This window comes from Prionailurus bengalensis, chromosome D2, assembly GCF_016509475.1.
Source record: "Prionailurus bengalensis isolate Pbe53 chromosome D2, Fcat_Pben_1.1_paternal_pri, whole genome shotgun sequence".
Taxonomy (NCBI): domain Eukaryota; kingdom Metazoa; phylum Chordata; class Mammalia; order Carnivora; family Felidae; genus Prionailurus; species Prionailurus bengalensis.
The window spans coordinates 12461074-12482585 of NC_057351.1; the positions used below are offsets into that span (position 1 = coordinate 12461074).

The 21512-nt window shown below is 41.1% G+C and overlaps 2 protein-coding genes across 4 annotated transcripts in view; one reads left to right on the forward strand and one right to left on the reverse strand.

Annotated features, from left to right (window-relative positions):
- Positions 1-10722, forward strand: part of ERO1B (endoplasmic reticulum oxidoreductase 1 beta) — a 63484-nt gene extending 52762 nt beyond the window's left edge. For all 3 annotated transcript variants that reach the window (XM_043596246.1, XM_043596247.1, XM_043596245.1), the window contains 4 exons: positions 537-623; positions 1535-1668; positions 7746-7802; positions 10391-10722. In XM_043596246.1, coding sequence (XP_043452181.1) covers positions 537-623; positions 1535-1668; positions 7746-7802; positions 10391-10562 — 450 coding nt within the window. In that variant the 3' untranslated portion in view covers positions 10563-10722. The remainder of the gene's footprint in view (positions 1-536; positions 624-1534; positions 1669-7745; positions 7803-10390) is intronic.
- A 447-nt stretch (positions 10723-11169) lies between these two features.
- The window catches only part of GPR137B (G protein-coupled receptor 137B), a 53581-nt gene continuing 43238 nt past the window's right edge, over positions 11170-21512 (reverse strand). Inside the window, exons 6-7 of the mRNA XM_043596248.1 lie at positions 19201-19325; positions 11170-17696 (exon numbers count right to left, since the gene is read on the reverse strand). Of these exons, the coding sequence (XP_043452183.1) occupies positions 17576-17696; positions 19201-19325 (246 nt within the window). The 3' untranslated portion in view covers positions 11170-17575. The remainder of the gene's footprint in view (positions 17697-19200; positions 19326-21512) is intronic.

The window sequence follows — 21512 nt, forward strand, 5'->3', positions numbered from 1 at the left end:
AGGCAGCGTCCCTGCAGAGGCTGTCTAGCAAATGTGGGGATCGCACAGCCCTGTGATCACCGGGGCTGATGGAGCACCCATTACAGTGTGTGGTTCTAAGGGGAAGGATGAAAATTGATCATTGGTCTAAGGCCGGCTTTCCGATGTGGCCTCACACAAGCAATATGTGCAAAATAAGCCAAACGTGATAGAGAGGTATTTACCCCTTGTTCTATGCAGATATCAAATGGAGGCAGCAGTGAAGTTCCTTCAGAGTAAAGCCCACCTATCATTTACGTTCGTCTCTCCCATAGTGTTACTTTGTAGAGAGTAGCACCTCAATAAAACATTTGTGTTAATACATAGAATGACTTGTATAAATTTCTATGGTCCGTTTTATGTACCATGTTATGTCATACAAATGCAAATATTTTTCTTCTTCGCTGTTGAGAAACTCCTTCATTAATAAGCATAAGAAGTTTATTTCTTAGAATTCAGACCAATGCAGTTTAATTTTAAACCTCTAATGAGCATAAAAAATATGTCCTGCACGTTAGGAGGAGTTCCGCTTACACTTCAAGAACATCTCCCGAATAATGGACTGCGTTGGATGTGACAAATGCAGATTATGGGGGAAGTTGCAGGTTTGTATTTTATCTTCTGTTTTAAAACTATTTCTAACCTTAAATTTTCCTCCCGGGAAGTTGCAGGTTTTTAGTACAGTGCCCTCATTATTCACTGAAATTAGAGGATCTAAAGTGTGGATTTCCTGCTTCTTCGATGAAAAAGATGAATATATTAAATCTGTGTTATATGTGTAAGAATGTCTCTCCTGTTTGTGTTAATGATTTTGGTTTTATTGTATTTGTTTCTATTGGTACAATCTCAGATTCATTTTTTCTTCATCTTTTTTTAATGTTTATTTTTGAGAGAGAGAGTGTGAGCGGGGTTGGGGCAGAGAGGGAGAGACACACACGGAATCCGAAGCAGGCTCCAGGCTCTGAGCTGTCAGCACAGAGCCTGATGGGGGGCTTGAACCCACATAAAAGAGGAGTTTTGCCAAGCAGGCCCATTTCTGTGTCTATTCAGTGTGAAAGGATTGTTTGATACTTTATCTTATTTATTTACAAGTATGACAAGTCCTGGAAAGATCAGAGACAAAATTTTTTCTCTAGTTCTAATTGATAAATTTTGAAGTGTGGTTTTCACTAATAGCTTCTACGTTTTGAATTGCTAGGGGCCATAAAGATTGCTTTCAGGGTTACATATTGAACACTGTTATTCTAATGGGATATTTTCTAGGTTAAAGCATTTTAGTAATTTATGTCCAACAAGTGTTAAGTTATTCAGGTTCCTTAATAGTTTAGATACATTTATCATATACATAATGTGTGAGGAAGTAGAAACTGTAATTTGCAGTTTAACATTTTGGTGAAAAGTTCAGTTCATATGAATTTCTTGACTCTCATCACAGTGACTGCGTATTCCTTTTAACCTTTATAGTAATTATTACTACAGGAATTTAATTGTTAACATGTATCACTATTTTCTTTAGACTCAGGGTTTAGGAACTGCCCTGAAGATCCTATTCTCTGAAAAAGAAATCCAAAAGCTCCCAGAGAACAGCCCATCTAAAGGCTTCCAACTCACCCGACAGGAAATAGTTGCTCTTTTAAATGCTTTCGGGAGGTAAGAACGGTTTTCACAGTGAAGGCTTCTTGGGTTTTGCTGGCTTCAGCAGGACCACAAAGATCATCTTCTCTGCTAACGTCATTTGCTTTGTTTGGTTGACAAAGAGAAAGAATTCTATGGCATCCTACCTGTCCACACCGTCCAGGGTCTGCGCAGGTCCCAGGAAAAATGAATAAAGTCCGATCGCCTTCTCAGTGTCATGGGGCAGATACTCTCCTGAATGCTCCCTTCAGCTGGCTGTAGCCTGTTGGCACACAGCAGCAGGAGTAAGGAAAGGAAAGCTGGGTTGAGATGGTGATAAAAGAAACAGACGACACCTTCTCACTGCTTTTTCTTTCCTAAGCCGAGGCGGCATTTTCCCTTCGTTCATTCTTACCCCATTCTCCCAGCACAGACACAGAGTTCGCTTTTGGTTTGCACACGGATGGTTTCAAACAGAATTTGAGTTTTCCCCCAGAGAGGCCTGCAGTACCAGTGAACTGAGAATACAGAGCAGAAGGAAAAGAATCCCAAAGTCAAGTCAAGGAAGAATTGTTTTAAAAAATAGGGAACCACATGATGCAGAAATCATTTCTTAGGTTTTCTTAATGTGCATTTTTGAGTTAAAACGGGGCCATTAAGTTAAATTGGCTCTTCCCCATCTTAGATATCACCTGTTGCTCCTGTGTATTTAAAGATGACTCTGTAGGTTGGGATTTCAGGCATATGACAGAGGACATAGGACATCAGTGATTAGTGCCTGATGGAAAATTTAGTTCACTCACTTATGAGGCCTATGAGTAAGATGGAACAGGAGAAACTGAATTAAAGTATTTAAATGAAATTTAAATGAAAAAGATTTTTGAATTTTTTTTTTAACATTTATTTTTGAGAGAGACAGAGCATGAGCTGGGGCGGGGCAGAGAGAGAGGGAGACACAGAATCTGAAGCGAGCTCCAGGCTCTGAGCTGTCAGCACAGAGCCTGACGCGGGGCTCAAACCCACAAACTGTGAGATCATGACCTGAGCCAAAGTCGGACGCTTAACCAAATGAGCCACTCAGGCACCCCTTAAATGAAAAAGATTTTAAACAATTTAAGCATTTTAAATCCAAATTAAATTGAGGAAAAAAAACAGATGTTCACGTCCTCAGATTTCTCTGAGTCTCCTAGAGAATATTCATAAATGCAACCCTTCTGGCTCTAGTTCTGTATCCAGAGCGTGGTTTTCTCTCTTACTGTTCTTTACTTATTTTTTTTTTCAACGTTTATTTATTTTTGGGACAGAGAGAGACAGAGCATGAACGGGGGAGGGGCAGAGAGAGAGGGAGACACAGAATTGGAAACAGGCTCCAGGCTCTGAGCCATCAGCCCAGAGCCTGATGCGGGGCTCGAACTCACGGACCGCGAGATCGTGACCTGGCTGAAGTCGGACGCTTAACCGACTGCGCCACCCAGGCGCCCCTCTCTTACTGTTCTTTAAAGACAACCGGACTCTGAGTCCGCGGTTTGGAGTTCTAGAATCCCAGGCCTGCCGTGTACTGGTCGTGTGAGCTCAGGCAAATGACTTCACTCTTCCAGCTTGTGCCCCTCTCTGTGAGAGATGGATGATAGAAAGTCTTCTCCCAGAGCTAACGTGATGATGACCTGAGATTAGACATGACCGTGCTTCTAAAACTACAGGATGCTACCTGAATTCCATGGTAGGGGTGCTGGTGATGGGGATTTACAAACCAGTGGAGGTTCAGTGCTCTTGTTTTCGAGTATTTAAAAAATTGTCTTTGTTTCTCACCAGATGTGGGGAAACTGTTCTGCTAAGGGCAGTGACACTCAGGCTGGGATGGTCACACAAGGATACAGCCTAATTTAATCTCCTTTTTATTCCCCAGCGAAACACAAACACTAGTTTATTCATGTGCTTTTTAAAGCTCTTAAAATAATCCTCTCCCCCCCCACTCCCAATTATAAAAGTAATTCATGGTCATTATAAAAAAATTTAGAAAAACATATGAGAGTATAATTTTAAAAATAAATTTAAAACTCATTCATATTCCCACTACCCAGGACTATTTCAACATTTGTTGTATTTTTCATGTGTATTTTCCCCCTACTTCTAAGTAAAATATTTGTGTGTGCACGCATATATGTGTGTATGTGTTAACAGAATTGAAAACATACTTTTGTTTATACGTATAATTTATTGTCAGGTTAGCTAACATACAGAGTATACAGTGTGCTCTTGGCTTTGGGAGTAGATTCCCATGATTCATCACTTACATACAACACCCCAGTGCTCATCCCAACAAGTGCCCTCCTCAAGGCCCATCCCCCATTTTCTCTTCTACCCTGCCCCCCGTCAACCCTCAATTTGTTCTCTGTATTTAAGAGTCTTTTAGGGTTTGGCTCCCTCTCAGTGTGTAACTATCTTTTTTTTTTCCTTCCCTTTCCCCATGGTCCTATGAAGTTTCTCAAATCCCATATATGAGTGAGAACATGTGTTATTTGTCTTTCTCTGACTGATTTATTTCACTCAGCAATGGTACCCTCCAGTGCCATCCACTTTGTTACAGATGGGAAGATTTCATTCTTTTTCATCACTGAGTAGTATTCCATTGTGTATATAAACCACATCTTCTTTATCCATTTGCCAGTTGATGGACATTTTGGGCTCTTTCTATAACTTGGCTGTTCATAGTGCTGAAAGCATACTTTTTATGTAGTTTCCTGTTCTATTTGGCATTGTATTGCAATCATTTCCTGATACGATTACATTTTTTAATAAGGATTATTCTTTTTCTTTTTGAGAAGAAAATATTATATTAGTTTTAGGTGCACAACATAATGATTTGCTGTTTGTATGTATTGTGGGATTTTTACTACAGTAAGACTAGTTAACATCCATCACGACAGTTACAGAAATCTTGTTCTTGTGACAAGCTTTAAAGTTTACTTTCTTAGTAACTTCCAAATACATAAGCATTATTTTATTTTTTATGAGGTTTTTCAGTTCCAGTATAGTTAACATACAGTGTTATATTAATTTCAGCTGTACAATACAGTGACTCCACACTTCCATACATCACGTGCTCATCACGACAAGTGCATTCCTTAATTCCCATCCCTGCTTAACCCATCCCTCTATCCCCCTCCCCTCTAGTGACCATCAGTTTGTTCTCTTATAGTTAAGAGTCTGTTTCTTGGCTTGTCTCTCTCTCTCTTAAATATGTGCCAATATTCCAATATTCTGTTATAAGGACACACTGCAATTAACTTAGCCCCACTCTCCTCTTAATCTTAGTTGAGCTTTATTTTTTTAATTCATATGAATCCTATACATTTACTTTTTCCTTAAAGAATGCAACAGTTTTTGTTACTAATTGTTATGGGATTTGTTCATTGTATCTTTTACCTGATTATCAGTCCATTTGTTTTTTAAATGTTTGGGTGTTTTTGTTTTTTGTGTTTGTTTGTTTTATGTTTGTTTTTGAGAGAGAGCATGCAAGAGTGGGGGTGGGGTCAAAGAGAGGGGAGGACAGAGGATCCAAAGCAGGCTCTAGGCTCCACACTGGCAGCACAGAGCCCAATGCGGGGCTCAAACCCACAAACAGTAGGATCACGACCTAAGCTGAAGTCGGACACTTAACCGACTGAGCCACCCAGGCGCCCCTGTCCATTTAAATAGTAAATGACTGGCTACACTAACACATACTAACACACAAAAATTGTGTTACACGTCGGGGAGGTTGTGCATTAGCTTTACATAAGTGAATTCGTAGTTTTCTCTGTCCAACAGCCTATTTAATACAGTTTTAGCTCAGGGCACCCAGCACCACATTGCTCTGTCACGTGATGCTGGTGAGCAGGGACATACAATGCGCACTGTCTTCAGTTCTAGCCACTGAACTGAAGCCATTTCAGCCATTTTCCAGGGAAAATGTGGTTTCTGTATCTTGAATACTCTGTAAGTATCTTTCCTACACGCACAGCCATTTTCTGCTAGTTTCTACATTTGTATCAAATGGTTTGCATATGTCATTAATATACCCGTTGGGTGTTGTGATATCCTGTAACGCGCCTCTGAAAGAGAGAAGCAGCAGGTAGACACAGGTGCGCCCGTGCCCTCCTGTGTACGAAGTTGTCACACGTCTCTTGGGTAATACGATGTGAGGTCTGGGACTCCTCTCCACAGAGACTGTGCTGTGATGGCCCCTGGCTGTGCTGGCCAGTGTGTGGTCTCTGGGTGAAAGGAATCCCTGTGGTTAATTTGTGTGTAACCTTGGAGCTCTCTGATCCTCTGCCGTCTGTGTCTAAATCAGACTTCGAGCATGCTTTTTCATTCTGAACACCCTTCCTGCTATTTACTCAGCTCTCTTTTCTTTAGTTTTGGGCCTTGGTTTCTTTGCTGTACCTTCATATGTATTTTGACAGGTTTTTTTTAGAAGTAGGTACTTTAACACACATGATTTTACACATTTATTTTGTTTAATAATTATACTGCTTTTTTCTGATAATCAAAAACTGTTTCAATCCTTTAATATTCTGAGGATTAGAGTAAGAATTCATTTTCTATTAATCCACATCTTGCAAGCATCTTAGAAGAGTATAAAGAAAACATTGTTGAGACTCTAGAGAGCATGGACTTTTTGAGAGGCTGTGTGGTCATGGGATATGATGGACAGGTTGGAATCCATCTATTAGTTGGGTGACCCTGAAAAATTACTGATTTATTTGAGCCTCAGTTTTCCTCAAATAGGACATCAGGGTTAATTTTATCTACCTTGTAGAATTTTTTCATGATGACTGAGAGTATGTGTGTGATGTGCTCAGGACATTGCCTGGCATATCCTAAGCATTGGATATAAGAAAACATATTAAGTACTTAGAGGAAAGAAAGACATTTAATACTGCATACTACATCATCTTATATTCTAGAAAGAAAAACATTAGACTTTATTCTGTCAACCCTAAATTGTACATAGGGTAACTGGGCTTATAGAATTATTTTTTGTGATTCCCATTCCAGAATTTTTGGGCCTGGACCCAGAAGCATGCATGCATTCATTAACTGATTCAGTAATTACTTATTGAACACCTTCAATATTGATGGGCATAGGGCACAGGTATTCACCATGAGATAAATAAACCATCTTTACCTTGTGGGGTTTATAGTCCCCCCATGTGGTAAAAAATCCACGTATAACTTTGGATTCCCCAAAATTGTAACTATTAATAGTCTACTGTTGATCAGTAAAACCTTACAAATAGCATAAGCAGTCTATTAACACCTATTTCATACATTATATGTATTATGTACTGTAGTCTTAGAATAAAGTAAGCTGGAGAGAAGAAAGGTTATTAAGCAAATCATAAGAGAAAATACATTTACAGTACTGTATTTATTGAAAAAAAATTTTTAAAAAAAAAAATTTTTTTTTTCAACGTTTATTTATTTTTGGGACAGAGAGAGACAGAGCATGAACAGGGGAGGGGCAGAGAGAGAGGGAGACACAGAATCGGAAACAGGCTCCAGGCTCTGAGCCATCAGCCCAGAGCCTGACGTGGGGCTCGAACTCACGGACCGCGCGATCGTGACCTGGCTGAAGTCGGACGCTTAACCGACTGCGCCACCCAGGCGCCCCTGAAAAAAATTTTGTGTAAGTGGCCCCTGGCAGTTCAAACCTGTGCTCAAGGGTCACCTATAGTGTGTTTGGGGAGCGACATGGAAGGACTGAATATTTGGAGAGGAAGGTGCACCATGAATTTATATGACCAACTGTAAATGATTTGAGATTCTTTATTGTAATGAGTTATTCATATCACGGTTCCTGTCATTAGTCTAGAATCTGTTGTTAATAAGTGACATAGCTCCCTTTTCCCCTTCTGAGCCAAGACTGAGGAACCATGCCTGTGTGTTTTGTCAGTCTTTAATCGTTAATTACAGCGTGCTCATTTAAAAATGGAACTTCCATTGTTCAGTGTTACTTACCTTTTATTTTGGATTTTGCTTTCAAATTATAGCTCATATCACAGTATCAATAATTTGAAATATGTGCACATATTAACTGTCCTAATATGTTTTTTTTTCTTCTTTTCTAGGCTTTCTACAAGTATAAGAGAGTTACAGAATTTTAAAGTCTTATTACAACACAGTAGGTAATAAAGGCTTTTATATGTCTAATTAGAGACATAATGTGACTGTGTGAAGCCTGTTAGTCTTGGACATTCAGCAGAAGGAGACTAATCTTCAAAGACTTGAAGAAAGAATTCTGAACTCTTAAAGAGAAAATTCAAATGTTCACTTGAATATTTATGATTCTTAATAGATTGTCAATTAGAGATATTTATAAATGAAGTATATGCTTTTAAAACATGTAAATTATACTAATTCTGTGTTTAATTTCATGTTTCCACTTGTTGAATATTCTGCTATTCTGTTTAGAACTGGTTTTGTTCTTACTCTATTATCCTTGACTTCCAGTTGTCCAACTTATATGACCATCCTGATAACACTGTTAGCAGTCTGTTCTGGAAAAAGAGAGCTAGAGAACAAATGTTGCTTAGAGCTGATATCCGTGATAAAAATTTATCAGTGATCTTTGAAACGTGTTTGGATTAGCTTTGCCTCATTCCGGGTGTCACCCTCTGTAACATGGAGGTGTCGGTGTGATGAATGGTACTTTCAGTGTAAGAATCCCCATCCCCAGGGCTTCAACTTCAGTTTCCCTGGTGTTTATGTAAGGTTTTTAGTTGCTGTTGTTGTGGCTGTTTTGGTCTAAAGGCCCTGCTTCAGTAGAGGTGAAAAAGCACCATCCCCTGTGCTGGCTGCCCGGCCGGACCCCCCAAGTGTGTCATGGGCAGGTCTTCACCTAGAGCCTATCCTATATACCCATTTCCTTTGACTCTGTATTTCTCTGTCCGTACTCGAATTACAGAATTTTTGTTCACTTTGAGAAAACAAAAAAATTGCGTAAATATTTAAGTTTTGCCTTGATAAAATGTGAATGGGATTATATGGATCTGTAACGCTACCTTCAAACATTATATACACAAAATTTACTCTTTTAAATTAAGCATTTTTAAAGGAATTTTATTTTTATTTTTATTTTAGAATACAATCTATGCAATCCCCTGTCAACCTGAATATCTTCAGTAGGTCATTCGAGCAGGTAGAGGAGTTCAAGCCTCCGTGATGCTCCCCGTCCCCGCCTCTCTTTTCCTTTCAGTCCCTTGTATATAAATGGTACCTTGTGGGACTTGTACCAACAAGTGACTCTCAAGTCCTCAGCTTATTTTCTAAAGCTGGGGTTTAGATATCCTTAATATTTAAAATACTCTTTTTAAAGCTGTTAGAGATAGATTAATTTGGAAGGAGGCACTGTGTAGAAGTAATGCGGGGACATTTCTCCTTCAGTCTTTTATGAAGTGCTCTTAAACCCACATCTCACCTGCCAGAGTCTGAAATGTGTTCATTGATGATTTAGTGGAGTGTTTTAAATTGTGCTTCGTTGGCTCACCCCTCTTTTAAAAATACTCGGTCATCCCTTGGAGGGATATGGCTGAAGGGGAGTAAGGTCTCACTAGTTAATTATTTTCTTACCCAATTTCTAACCTTTATAGACCCAGGGGTTTTTTGTTGTTGATGGTGGTGACTTGTTTGTTTGTTAAGTCGAATAAAACAGACCGGCTTGACTGGAGAGCCTTCTCTACTTTTTCTTTTCATTCTTAGGAATGTAAGTATTGTGCGGTGGGAGAGGGGGACCTTAAGGTAAAAAGTGAGTAAGTAATCTTGTTGGTAAATTAGTAAGAATTATTCTTAGTGTTCATTCAGAGTTTAAGAAAATGTGAAAGTTTTGCACTTTGTCTATTACTGTAAGTTTAAAAAATCGTTTGGTAGTGTTACTTTACTGTTCCCTCCGTTAAAGATAAAACTGTTATTTAAATTCTGTTGACTGGAGAAAATCCTTGGTCATTTCCATTTATTGCTTTTTTTCTTTATGTGATTTGCTTGAAGCTTAGGAAAAATTGTATATTAGAGTGAGTTCTAGGAAATTAAAAGGTTAGGATTCAGTTCTTTTCAGGGTTTTAATGGATGTTTTCACTACCAAGAAAATAAACAAGTGAAGTATTCTTAAGCTGAAATTTATGTAACTTTATTTTACCGCAAATTGGATTGGGGGGGGGCAGCCTACATTTTCACGTATGTGTGTATCTCCTAAATGTACGTGTAGGAACCTCTGTTTTGTGCGCCTGGTGATACTGTATGATCTTTGTGATATAATGTGTTTTTCTAAGTCACAGACCCCCTTGTGCAGGGACACTAGAGCACTGAGTGTGTCGTGAAAACACGTGGCTGGTATCTCCTCCCGCATTGTGTCTTCTCTCGTCACCTGATTTAAAAGTCCAGCACTTGATACTATAACTGACAGAAATGATTGTACTGGCTGATGAAGTAATGAAAATGAAGAAAAGGAAAATAATTCCTTCCTTCAACAGCATGGGTTTATTTTTTTTTCCCTTAAGTGGCATCTATGTAAGTTAGAAATATTATATATTAAAACTGATAAAATTTGAATGCTTCTCCTGTGTTGATTCTTAGATTATCAAGAGGATCAGACAGAATACTAAGTTTTCAGCTTTGAAATTTAAGTCAAACATGGTGACACGATAACGTTGTGAATTACTCAATACTTGTCAGCTCTGTGTGTATACGAAACACTGCCATATTTTTGGACTTGACCTAGGTGCCACTGTAAGAAAGGGCAGCTGTTTCCATCTACGTCAGCATCACCTTCAGCTGGAAGTTGGGGGACAGCCGACAGTCCGGCGCTCAGCCGTTTGCAGCCTAAAGTGCCCGCAGAACCCCTGGCTGTCCACCACAGCACACAGACTGCTTCCGTGGGATCGCGGAAATGATTTGGTGAAACGTCACAGACACAGACATGCCCGCAGGTGGGTGTGCGTTCTAGCTTCAGATCTGAACAGGTGCAGCTTTGATTTTGAACACCGTTCTAATAATCCATTGTGGTACCCACCAGACTGTAGAAAATGTGAATTAAAGTAAATGTTTCTGCGATCTTTCTTTTCTTGTTCCCTTCCCCCCCCCCCCACCCACCTCCATCCCCGCCCCGCCTTTGAAATGTTTCCTGTTATGAGCTGAGGATTTGATTATAGTTAGTGGAGAAGTGAGAGAGGACAGAAGCAGTCAGAGCTGGTTTCTCGGAATGGCAGCCACCAGCCTCCAGCGTGCAGGGTTTCCTCGGGCTCCTGGTCGCTGCGGCAGCACCAGTAGGTAGGTCCGGTGACTAATCCGTTTTAGGAAAGAACGGAGAAGAGTGGATGACTAACTTGTCCGTAGTCACAAATTGTAGGTCATGGGACTAAAGTTTAAAACCAGCAAGTCTGACTCCATGTCCCTTGCTCGGAATGTAGTGTATCTGTGTTATCACAGAAGTTGGCTTATAATACTCAACGAAAAATTGGGGACTTTGAGTATTTTTTGACTTGTTTTGAGTCACAAGGCTTTTCAAATATTCTTTATTTAATTTTCCAGATAAGTAATACATTCGCATGGTTGAAAAACCAAAAAATAGGAAAGGCCATACAGTGGAATGTCTTCTTTCTGTCCTTGGCCAACCTCCCATACTGCGGACCTCCCCCACCCTTCACCCCTCACCCCAGCCTCTGCCCTTGGTTTCTTAGGTTTCCATCCACACTCTACTTGGGCTTTACACAAGCAAATACAAATGTAAAGTCTTCATTTTGCCTCTCATTTTTACCCAGGAGTAGCATCCTATACATACCATCTGCTTTTACCCACTTAATTTTTCTTGGTAGTCTTCCCATCTCACTAGTTACTTCACTCATTAAATAAACTTTTTTTTTTTTTTTTTTTTTACTAACTGCTCGATATTCCATAGTGTGAATGGACAGTCGTTTAATGAACCAACGCCCTACTAATGGGCATGTGTCATTCCACACATATGTAAATATGTACTTGTAGAATAAATTCCGCAAAATGGAATTGTTGGGTCACAGGCCATATCCATTTATAATTTTGAAAGATAGACTGTTTCCCTCCACGGAGGCGGTTTCACCGAATTGACGGATCTACGTGCTTACCCGCCACCTTACCTATGTGGATGTGGGTTTGCTGTTTGCTGTTCTGATAGATACAAAATTGTGTATCAGTGTGTTTCAGTTTTGATTTTTCTATTACCAGTGACACTGACTCCTTTTAACACGTTGAAAATCCATGGTGTTTGTAGGTGTCTTTTGAGTTCATATCTTTTACCCATTTTTGTACTACACCGTTGATCTTCTGTTTCTGCGAGTGCTTTGTTACAGATATTAACCCTTTGTATTTTTTTTTTTTTTTTCTATTTGGTGTCTGTCTTGTGACTTGGCTTATTTAGGATAGCTTTGCCATGCAATGTTTTTTAATGCAGTCTAATTTATCAGTTTCTCAGTGGTTTCTGGACTTTGAGTCAGAGTTAGGAATACCTTCTTACTTCCAGAGCAGTGATTCACCTACCTTTTCTTTTGGAACTTTCATGGCTGTTTTTAGATCGGAATTTGATTCCTTTGGAGTGTGTCCTGGCATGGGGCGTAAGTTATGGATTCGACCCAATTTCTTCCTGCCTGATTGCTCAGTTGTTCCAGTGTCATTACTGGACAGTTCTTCTTGTCCTCACCAGTCTGAGATGCTACATTTATTGTATCTAACACCCTACATGCATTTAGGTCTGTATCTGGGTTCTCCGCTGCATCGGTCTGTTGACTCAGGTACCAGTACCACAGTTATTTTAATTACTGGGGGTCTGTGTTTAAATATCTGGTGTGGTGGTCCCCTCTTCTCCCCAACCTCCCCTTTTTTTAAAAAAAACGTTTTCTTTAGCTTTGCTTGTTTATTCCATATGAGTTTTAAAAACATTCTTAACATACAGACCATGCTAGAACTTGGCCCTATTCGGTGTTTTCTCTGGAGAGTTGCCCTTTTAACCACCTAATGTGTCCCTACTCTTTTTATTCTTTACCTGATAAGAATCTACTTTTTATTGCCTGTTGTGTTCATTATTTCAGTGTTTCACCTGCCAGTGCCCAGACAGGTGAGGGCCACGACTGGGCATGCGGTGCCTGTGTAGACCTATTTTCATCTCCATGCTCCTGTTTTAAGATGGAGTTCTCAAATGATTCTTAGAGGCTATCTTTACATAAAACCCTTATTTCCTTTTTTATTCCATTATGAATTCTTTACCCAAAAGCTACATATCTGTCAGACTCCTAAGAAAACAGGGATAGGCCGTTATTGGAATATTATACTTGTCAAATCAATACATAGCAGATACAAGTGCAAATCAAAGAAATTACCCTTAAAAAAGACACCGTCTACCACAAGAACAGGATTGGACTGTTCATTCACTGTTGTGGGTGTCGGGACAGTGAACAAAACACAAATACCCCAGCCATCATGTAGCTTATGAATTATGTAACCTAACTAGGCTATCCCTAGCTTCTAGCGAGGACACACCCAGGAATAGCTAACATAGAAACCTGTCTAGCAGAGAAGATGCCCTCAGTGTGAACACATCTTCGTGTCTCTCTGACGATGCCATCAAGTTGTCACAGATGGATTAAAATCACACCGTAACACCCCTTGTTCACAGCAGAGTCCACATTCTTCAGGCAGCACTTGGATAAATTATTTAACTTTCCATACGGATTTCCTTCACAGAATATGCCTCCGAATGGGAAAGTGTTCTCCACTGCGTAGGTGTTAGGTCTGCAAACTTCAGTAAGGGGACAGCAGACCACGGGTACTCAGTAACACAAACTGATCAGGCTCTGACAAAACATTTGTTCTTCCTAAACATACCGTTTTATATCTCAATTCCCAAATTCAAGGAGCACCATGTGGGGACTGCCAAGGGACTGGAGGGGCTGTTGTCGGTTAGCAAGATTCGTGGAAAACAGGTTCAGAGAAAGGGAGGGATTTAGAGGGAAGTCACAAATCTAGCTTGAGGAAGCAGGCATCTGATCTCCAGTTTTGGCCACGCTGAAGTTCAGAGGCAGAAAACCTGTTCTGGAGATAAAGAGGCTTAATGTTCTGAGCCTTAACGTTGCAAAAGGGAAGACAGATTTGGAGGCTATGCTGGCATGAAGTATCATCAGCTTCTGGGCAGAGAGAGGAGAGGTTTCAGCCACAGGTCAGAGAAAAGATGAAAATCCAGCTTTGGAGGAACCAGGTGGATTCCATCAGGAGCTGGTGATTTGGACCCGAGGACTTGGATCCCCTAATTGATGATCAGGGCGGTCCACCTCAGAACTCCACACGGAGGGACCCGCCGTGAAGGCCCAGGCCCCGAGGAGCTGCGTGACCGGCACAGGGAATCCACAGTGATATCTAGGTTGGAGGTATGGGGACATCTTTAGCTACTTCCAGGTATTCTGACCCACTGGCACAAGGCCTTTGCATATATCCCTACTAAGGGCCGAGAGGAGAGTTAACGGAAGGATGCTGCTGAGTTTACACCCTGGACCCACAGACTGGCAAACACCCAATAATCCCAGTGTCTAGCACATAATAAGCACGCTCTAGACACTGACAGGATTCCACTCCCTTCGTTCCTTAAATGTTTCCTCACGTGAATCACTTTACGGTTTCTGATGAGAATTCCATTATTTTAGCCTGATCCTTTCCAACAGCTCCTCTCTCTGGACCATGAGAAGCCTTAAAATAGCATTATGCATAGTTAGAAACTTTTTTAATTAGTGAAATTCTCACTAACCTGGGACAAAAAAATGGAAAGGCCTAGGAGATAGGTCTTTGATGGACCTGACACTTGTCTAGGTTTTATTATACATCCTCTAAAGTGAAAAGGTATTTTTTAAACAAAGTTTCTTCAGTTGGAAACCTTCAAAAAAGGTTCAAATACTTACACCCATTTAATTCTAATGTAAATTTACCTTTATTAAAAAAATAAAAGCAATGTTCTAAAAAAATAAAAGCAATATTCTAGTAATATCTACTATGAGTAAATATAAATGAGAACCTTTTCCTCAAAGCACTTTTCGTGCTCTAGGATTTACTAATGCTTATTCCTTTCCTCTTAATAGGAATTAAGTGTTCAAGGCCAACAAAGAGCAGTTCTGTTGGATTTTGGTAAAAGAGGGTAAAAGAGGGTATCTGGGGACGCACTTGCAGGTGTCCCTGATTTACACAGCTAAACAAGCAAAGTTTTAACAACGTGCCTGATACATCCAAGAGAGAACTGGCATAACTAAATATGATTGATGTGTAGAGTGCAACCGTCAAAACTTCTTACGGTCCCAGCTCCGTGTATCACAATCACTGGCTCAATTAAACAGGTTAATTATAGAAAGAGAAAAAGAGCCGATGAAAGGTATCCACACGACTCAGCTGGCACCTGTAGACCGTTACCTGCAGGGGTGCACGCCGATTCTGCAAGATGTCCAGCAGGTGCACAGAAATACTCAGCCTTTCAGCGCAGAATCAGACTTAGTCCACAATTTTCAGCGACTCTGCCTCTTCCCCATTTTTAACTTTTAAATGACCAGGGTTTAAATTTCATCATGTTGCCTTAAAACAGGAGGACATTCGGATATTTTACAACCAGTAATCCCCACTCCTTGTCTTCTCTTAGCCTTTAATATTTCACATAAGCAGGAGTAGCTTTGTTAGTGTACCTATTTCATAACACTTAGGAAACTAAAGGAAATTTTCACTTCCCTTTTCATGCCATACCTGTAACATTTCACAGGGTACATGTGGTCATTTACTAGGAGAGAGAGTTTGATACAATCCTATTTTTTACATTCTAGATGTGTTTACAATACTTGTGCTTTAGCAATACTTTTTAGAAAGGGGAAGAGAAATATAGGCTCTTAGAACATTTTTATCCTTTCCAGTAAAAAAAGTAGTTCAAACAGCTTTATCATAAAAATAGAATTTTGGCTTTTATCGGTTAATGCTGGGTATTTAATTTTCCTGCCAGTAGTGATAGAATAATGTGTTGATACAGCAGGAGTAGAATAATTGGATGATTTTAGTGATTTATTGCTATATTAAAAAAATATACCTACCCTTGAATGATCTTAAGTACTTTCTGTGAAAGCATGATCTAAAGTTTTAAGCATATGCCGGGTCTGCCTTTAAATTTTCCTAAGTATTAGTAACAAAGACAGTATGACAAGTCAGGTGTTCTTAAAGCTATTTAGAATGACAACTTACAATATAATAGGCAACCCAAGTAACCAGTGCAAATTTTGCTTCAGTGTACAATTTTCCCTGACAGTAACTATTTTCAATGATGTGACCCCAATTCTTCCATATACTAAAAGGCAAGAATGCGGTTATGTGGGATTCTGCAGGATAAATGTGTTCTGTACAAATGACATAACCCAATCACAAACCATTTATGACTTGAGATGGCAATTTTAAATACTATCAAGAGAAAGTAGACTTGATCTCTGTGAATGAAATCAGTGCCCAGAGATAAGTTATTTCTGAAGACCACAAAAAAAAAAAAAAAAGACATTTTGAAATGGGTTTCATCCTGAAGGCAGAGCTTATTAATATAACTTTCTCTTCATCTCCTCCTCCTGTCCCGAGATGTAAGATTTCGTAGGCAGAGCAGATACTTTCTGGTAACAGCACTTCCTCTAGTACCTTCTCTCCGATTTACAGAAAATCGGAGCATTCAACTGACAGAGCCATGCACCACGGTTTTGCATTAGAGGCAGTTTTACTTCTAGAAGATCTTGGAGGTTTCAGAGTAGCACCTGTGGCTGGGGAACCAGTATTTCAGGACAGGGGTCTCATTTAAACGGAAGAGGACTTCTAAGCAATCGTCTGGAACACACCCTTTTGCATGGCTAAGAGGCAGGAATCCTGCTACAGAAAACTGCCCTTTTTAAAGTTGCAGTTTCTAATAGGCTGCTCTCAGAGCTATTTACAAATAAAGGGCATTACTCGAGATATGGTGGGAAATTACAGGAAACCTGTTGAGTCTTCTGGATCAAGGGCATTCTTACTCATCCCCTTGCGAGAACCTCTCCTTTGTTCCTTGAAGGTAAGGAACCATCGGTGCTTTGGGAATGGCGCTGTCCTGCAGAGGCCCTCAGGTACCGCTTATCAGATTTCACTGGGCTGAAAAACCAGGCAAAGTTTCCACATAGAGCAGAGCACGTTTAATAGCGTGAGTCCACTCGGTTTTTAACACACCGACTCATCACCGAAGCGTATGCATTAGTGCCCTGTTGAAAGGATACCACCTTTTTGGCAAAATTCAGGAGACTAGTTGAGGGAACAACTGCCTGGACCTTAAAGAACGCAGAGGAAGGGGCCAATTACCTGGCACAAGTCCTGGACATTCTCCTACATCCTAACTTTTAACGCTGGAGGTGCAACTGGCTTTCCGAGATGTCAACTGTATTTCGAGTTGAATCAGAAGCTTCAGATCTGCATGACCCGAAGAGGTGAGGACCTAAAGAACACTTTAGTCCAAAAGCCTTAAACAACCATCAGACCATGTACTGGATGCTTTTAAAGTGAATTATGCATAAAAGTCTGTGCAAACTACAAACATATATTGCAATAACATTCTCAAAAAATCCTAGTATATATTTTAGCATTATTAAGTTATATAAAATACATCTTTATAAAAGTACAGAATTTTTTTAAAGTTTAAATTATACCCACTGAAATAGGTGGCCAGGCTCACTTTTTAGTACTAAAATAAGGTTTTTATCAATCTAAATTATTGCTTAGTCCTATGGAGCCATTAGAAACCTGTAACAAATAAAAATCAAGTCCTATTTCTTAAGGAAAAGTGCCTTATTAAAAATTCAGCTGTCATTGAGTTAGTCTCTCTGAAGCCTCTCACTTGAGGAATCTTCCATAAAAGTTTTTACTGATGCTGCCCCTGGCTTGGCTTGTCAGGATCCAACATGGAGTCTGGTTGGAAAGTTCCCACCTGTGCCAGGAAGCTGTTTGTTTGCTGTCCCCAGTCATAGTAGTCTGGAGCAAAACTTAAAAAGAAAAAGACATTGGTGACTTGGAATGCTGTACTTCCTCCTGATGACCTATTTTAGATGGACAGAACTGGGGTTTTTGTAGATAAAGTGTAGACAAGCCCAGTTTTTTAAAGTAGCTTCTTGAAGTCCATGTGCAGTGGCCAGAAGTTCACCCGCAAAAACCTACTGAACGCTGTGCAGCCCAGAAGCATCGTATTAGAACCGTAAGCCAATCACTATGTATAACAAAATATTCCACCAGCAAATTGTTGTCTGACAGCTCTGGACAGGTAACTTCGCATTGATTTTGTCATGTGTCGAACACTTGTAGAATCAATAACTGCCCTGTTGGGCTTCTGTGAGTTAATACCTGTAAAGTGCTTAGAACAGTATCTCAGTGTCTAGTAAGCCCTCAACAGTGTACCTTGTATATTCTTCTTCTCACCTTCCGTGTAGTAGAAAAGGGATCTTCTTCCGCAAGGGGAGTGAGGACCCTCTCAGCTCTGGGCTGCCTTTGGCAGGTGAGAGGCCAGGGCAGCTCTAGCAGGACAGGGAGGGACACACATAGGGAGAGGGAAATGTGGTGGGGGAAAGGGATGGGAGAACATTCTAGGGAGGAAGGTGAGAACAACTTTTGACCTCGGGAAGTCCTTGGTTACTGGCTCCCCTCCAGATTTCTATGTTCTTCACATCTGCTGGCGTGGTCTGTGGATTGCTGTGCTTTCCCCAAGCACCATCTTGGATTCTGTCTGGTTCGCTGCTCCCTCATCTAGTGAGCAAACCATGTGTCCCCCAAGCTTCTCCTCAGTTCTGTGTCCCTAACACAAGGGCGCCTCTCACGTTTTCCAAGGACATTTATTGTTCATAATAAGGAGTAAAAAAGCTAGCTTATCTTCTATCATTCCATCCTGAGGGTGGAGTTGGGGGGGGGGAGGATAATTTATGTTAAAATGTTAATGATCACCCTTTAAATGTACAAAGGATTGCAAAAAAAAAAAACAAAAAACAAAAACAAAAACAAAAAAAACCTTTTGCTTCCAAGAAACACACTTCCAAGAAAAGAGGCCTGAAGCCTCCCTTTCACAGCAAGGGAACGGGGTCCTGGGACCACAAGCCCCAGCAGAGAGGCGCTCGGTAAGCACCAGCTCAGCCCTTTTTGCTTCTCTCCCTGCTGCTGGCCCTCAAGTCCCAGGTTCACAGGCCGCAAGAGGGGACGCGATGATCACTGGGCCCTGGGGAGTGGCCAAGCATCACAGGCTGAAAAGGGGGAAGGGAACCCCAGTAGCTCCCGCCCCTCCTGTCTGCCGCAGAGTAAGGAAGCATAATCCTGGGGGCGGGCCTCTCAGGTTGCACTTAGGCTCCTAGTCAGGGGCTTCTCCTCCCTCCATTTCCTCTCTGCCGCACAGCCTCCAGCTCCAGGGCTATTTTACATGGGCGTTTTCTCTTGGGTTGAATCGATTTCACCAGTGCAGTCCTCAGCCTACTAACCATGCCTCTCTACCTTGAACTAGGGTCTCACCTTCCCTGAAGTCCCTGAGGGGCGATGTTCCAGGCAAGGTCATCATCACTATCGTATCTTCGAGGGTTGTCAAAGAAGTAAGATCTGGGGCTGAATCCGTGGCTGGGGACCATCCCAGGGTTCGTCTAGAAAGACAGTTAATTGTTCAGTTACTTTGAGACACTATGCCTTCCTCTAGACAAAGACGAGGAAGATTCTTTCTTGTTGGAAATTGAAGATTCTGTGCCCATCTGAATGGAGGATGTACCTGTTCAACTACAGTGTTCATTTTAGTTGCTTTTCTATTTAAGAGGTGTTAACTTTTTCTTTTCTCAGTATGGACAAAATCTTCTTTCAGAGTTCTGCTTGCAACAATGAATTACTGTTTCAATCCCTTACTGAAACACCAGGCACCGCCCAAAGTAGCCAAACTCCATAGCCCCGAATTAGCTACAAACCTCTATAAACATGTGGGCATTTACCACAAGTTAAAATAGTGAAACGATAATGATGAAATAATTTTGAGAAGGTTTTGTATCCAGTTTCCATATCCTGCTTCTATAATCCTTTCATCCTGTTTCTGTCCCCATGCCGAGCTCACCTTTCAAAAGATTTCAAATGACTGGTTTCATTAAGTAAGCAGAAGATCAGAACTGCATTATATGGCAAACCAAAGCTGGCATAAAATACAGAATTTGTTTGACATCCTTGTGCGTATCACTACTGGTCTTAGAGTTAAACAAGAGTCTGAAACAAGGTTGCTATATGATGGTATCTATATGGAAATGCCTCCTTTTCTAAGACTAATCTAGCAAATACAGGAAACAACTTACACAGGTGGGATGCCTGAAAATTTATCAGTTTGTAGCAGTTCAAGAATGTCTTTGCAGAAGAATGAATTTGGATCCCTAACCTCACACAGATACAAAAAGTAACTCAAAACAGATCAAGGGCCTAAATGTAAGAGTAACACCTGTAAATTGTTGAGAAGAAAAATAAAGGCACGGATCTTTGTGACCCAGGAAATTTGGCAAAGGATTCTCAGAAATGGTACCAAAAGCATGAGCAACAAAAGAAAAAAACATGATTAAAATTAAAAACTTCAAAAGATACCATCAAGAAAGTGAAGAAACAGCCCAAAAATGGGAGCAAAAAAGGGAGCAAAATCCCTTATATGACAAGGGACTTGTATGTAAAATACACAAAGAACTCTTACAACTCAATAATAACTCCATTTAAAAATGGGCAAAGAATCAGGGCACCTGGATGGCTGTCGGTTAAGCATCCGACTTCAGCTCAGGTCACGATCTCGCGGTCCGTGAGTTCGAGCCCCACGTCGGGCTCTGGGCTGCCGGCTCAGAGCCTGGAGCCTGCTTCGGATTGTGTGTCTGTCTCTCTCTTTGCCCCTCCCCCACTCACACTCTGTCTCTCTCTCTCTCTCAAAAACAAACATTAAAGATTCCTGATTTTATAAAAGCAGGGGAAGCAAGGATTTGAATAGACATTTCTCCAAGGACGATGTACAAATGCCCAATAAGCCTGTGGAAAGATGCTGAACATTGTTAGTGATCAGGGAAACGCAAATCAAAAGACACAGCGAGGTACTAGCCATCCAGGGTATCGAGAATCAAAAAATCAAATAACAAGCGCTGGGGAAGAGGTGGAGGAGCCAGAAGATTCACACGTGACGGGTGTGAATGTAAAATGGGACACCTACTGTGGAAAACAGCGTGGCAGGTAGGTCTTTTAGAAAACGTGCGGCACCAACTTCCGGGACGACGGCAGAGTCAGAGGGGCCTGAGCTCACCTCACCCCACAGATACAAGCAGATGACACATCGGTGTAAATAACCCAGAAAACAATTCAAACACTGACACAGCAAACTCCACAAGTAAACGCTGAGAAGGAGTCACGTCAAAGACCGTAGGGAGAGCAGAATCCTGCTCGGGAGCTAACGGGAGATGCCATCTGCAGGTGGCCAGGACCTGTGGGCACAGTGAGGGCAGAGAAAGGGTTCCTCACACCCCCGGAGCCTGCATGGGGAAGTGAATCCCCGTAACAGGTGGCTCTGGAAGCCAGAAGGGCCGAATTTCCTGAGTTCTTACCACCGGCTGCACTGAAAGCCTGGAACTTCGTAACTCACCAGGCTCAGTTCCGGAAGAGGCAGGAGGGAGAGAGGGAAACCGTGGGCCACTCTTAACGAGGCAGCACACCAAACAGCCGGGAGCTGCGGTTTGAGAGATGCCTGGGGCTCACGGGAGTGAGAGTTGGTCACTAACCTCAGGGCCTGTACCCGAGGGCCAGATTTCACTGGGAGACGCCTCCAGGAGCAA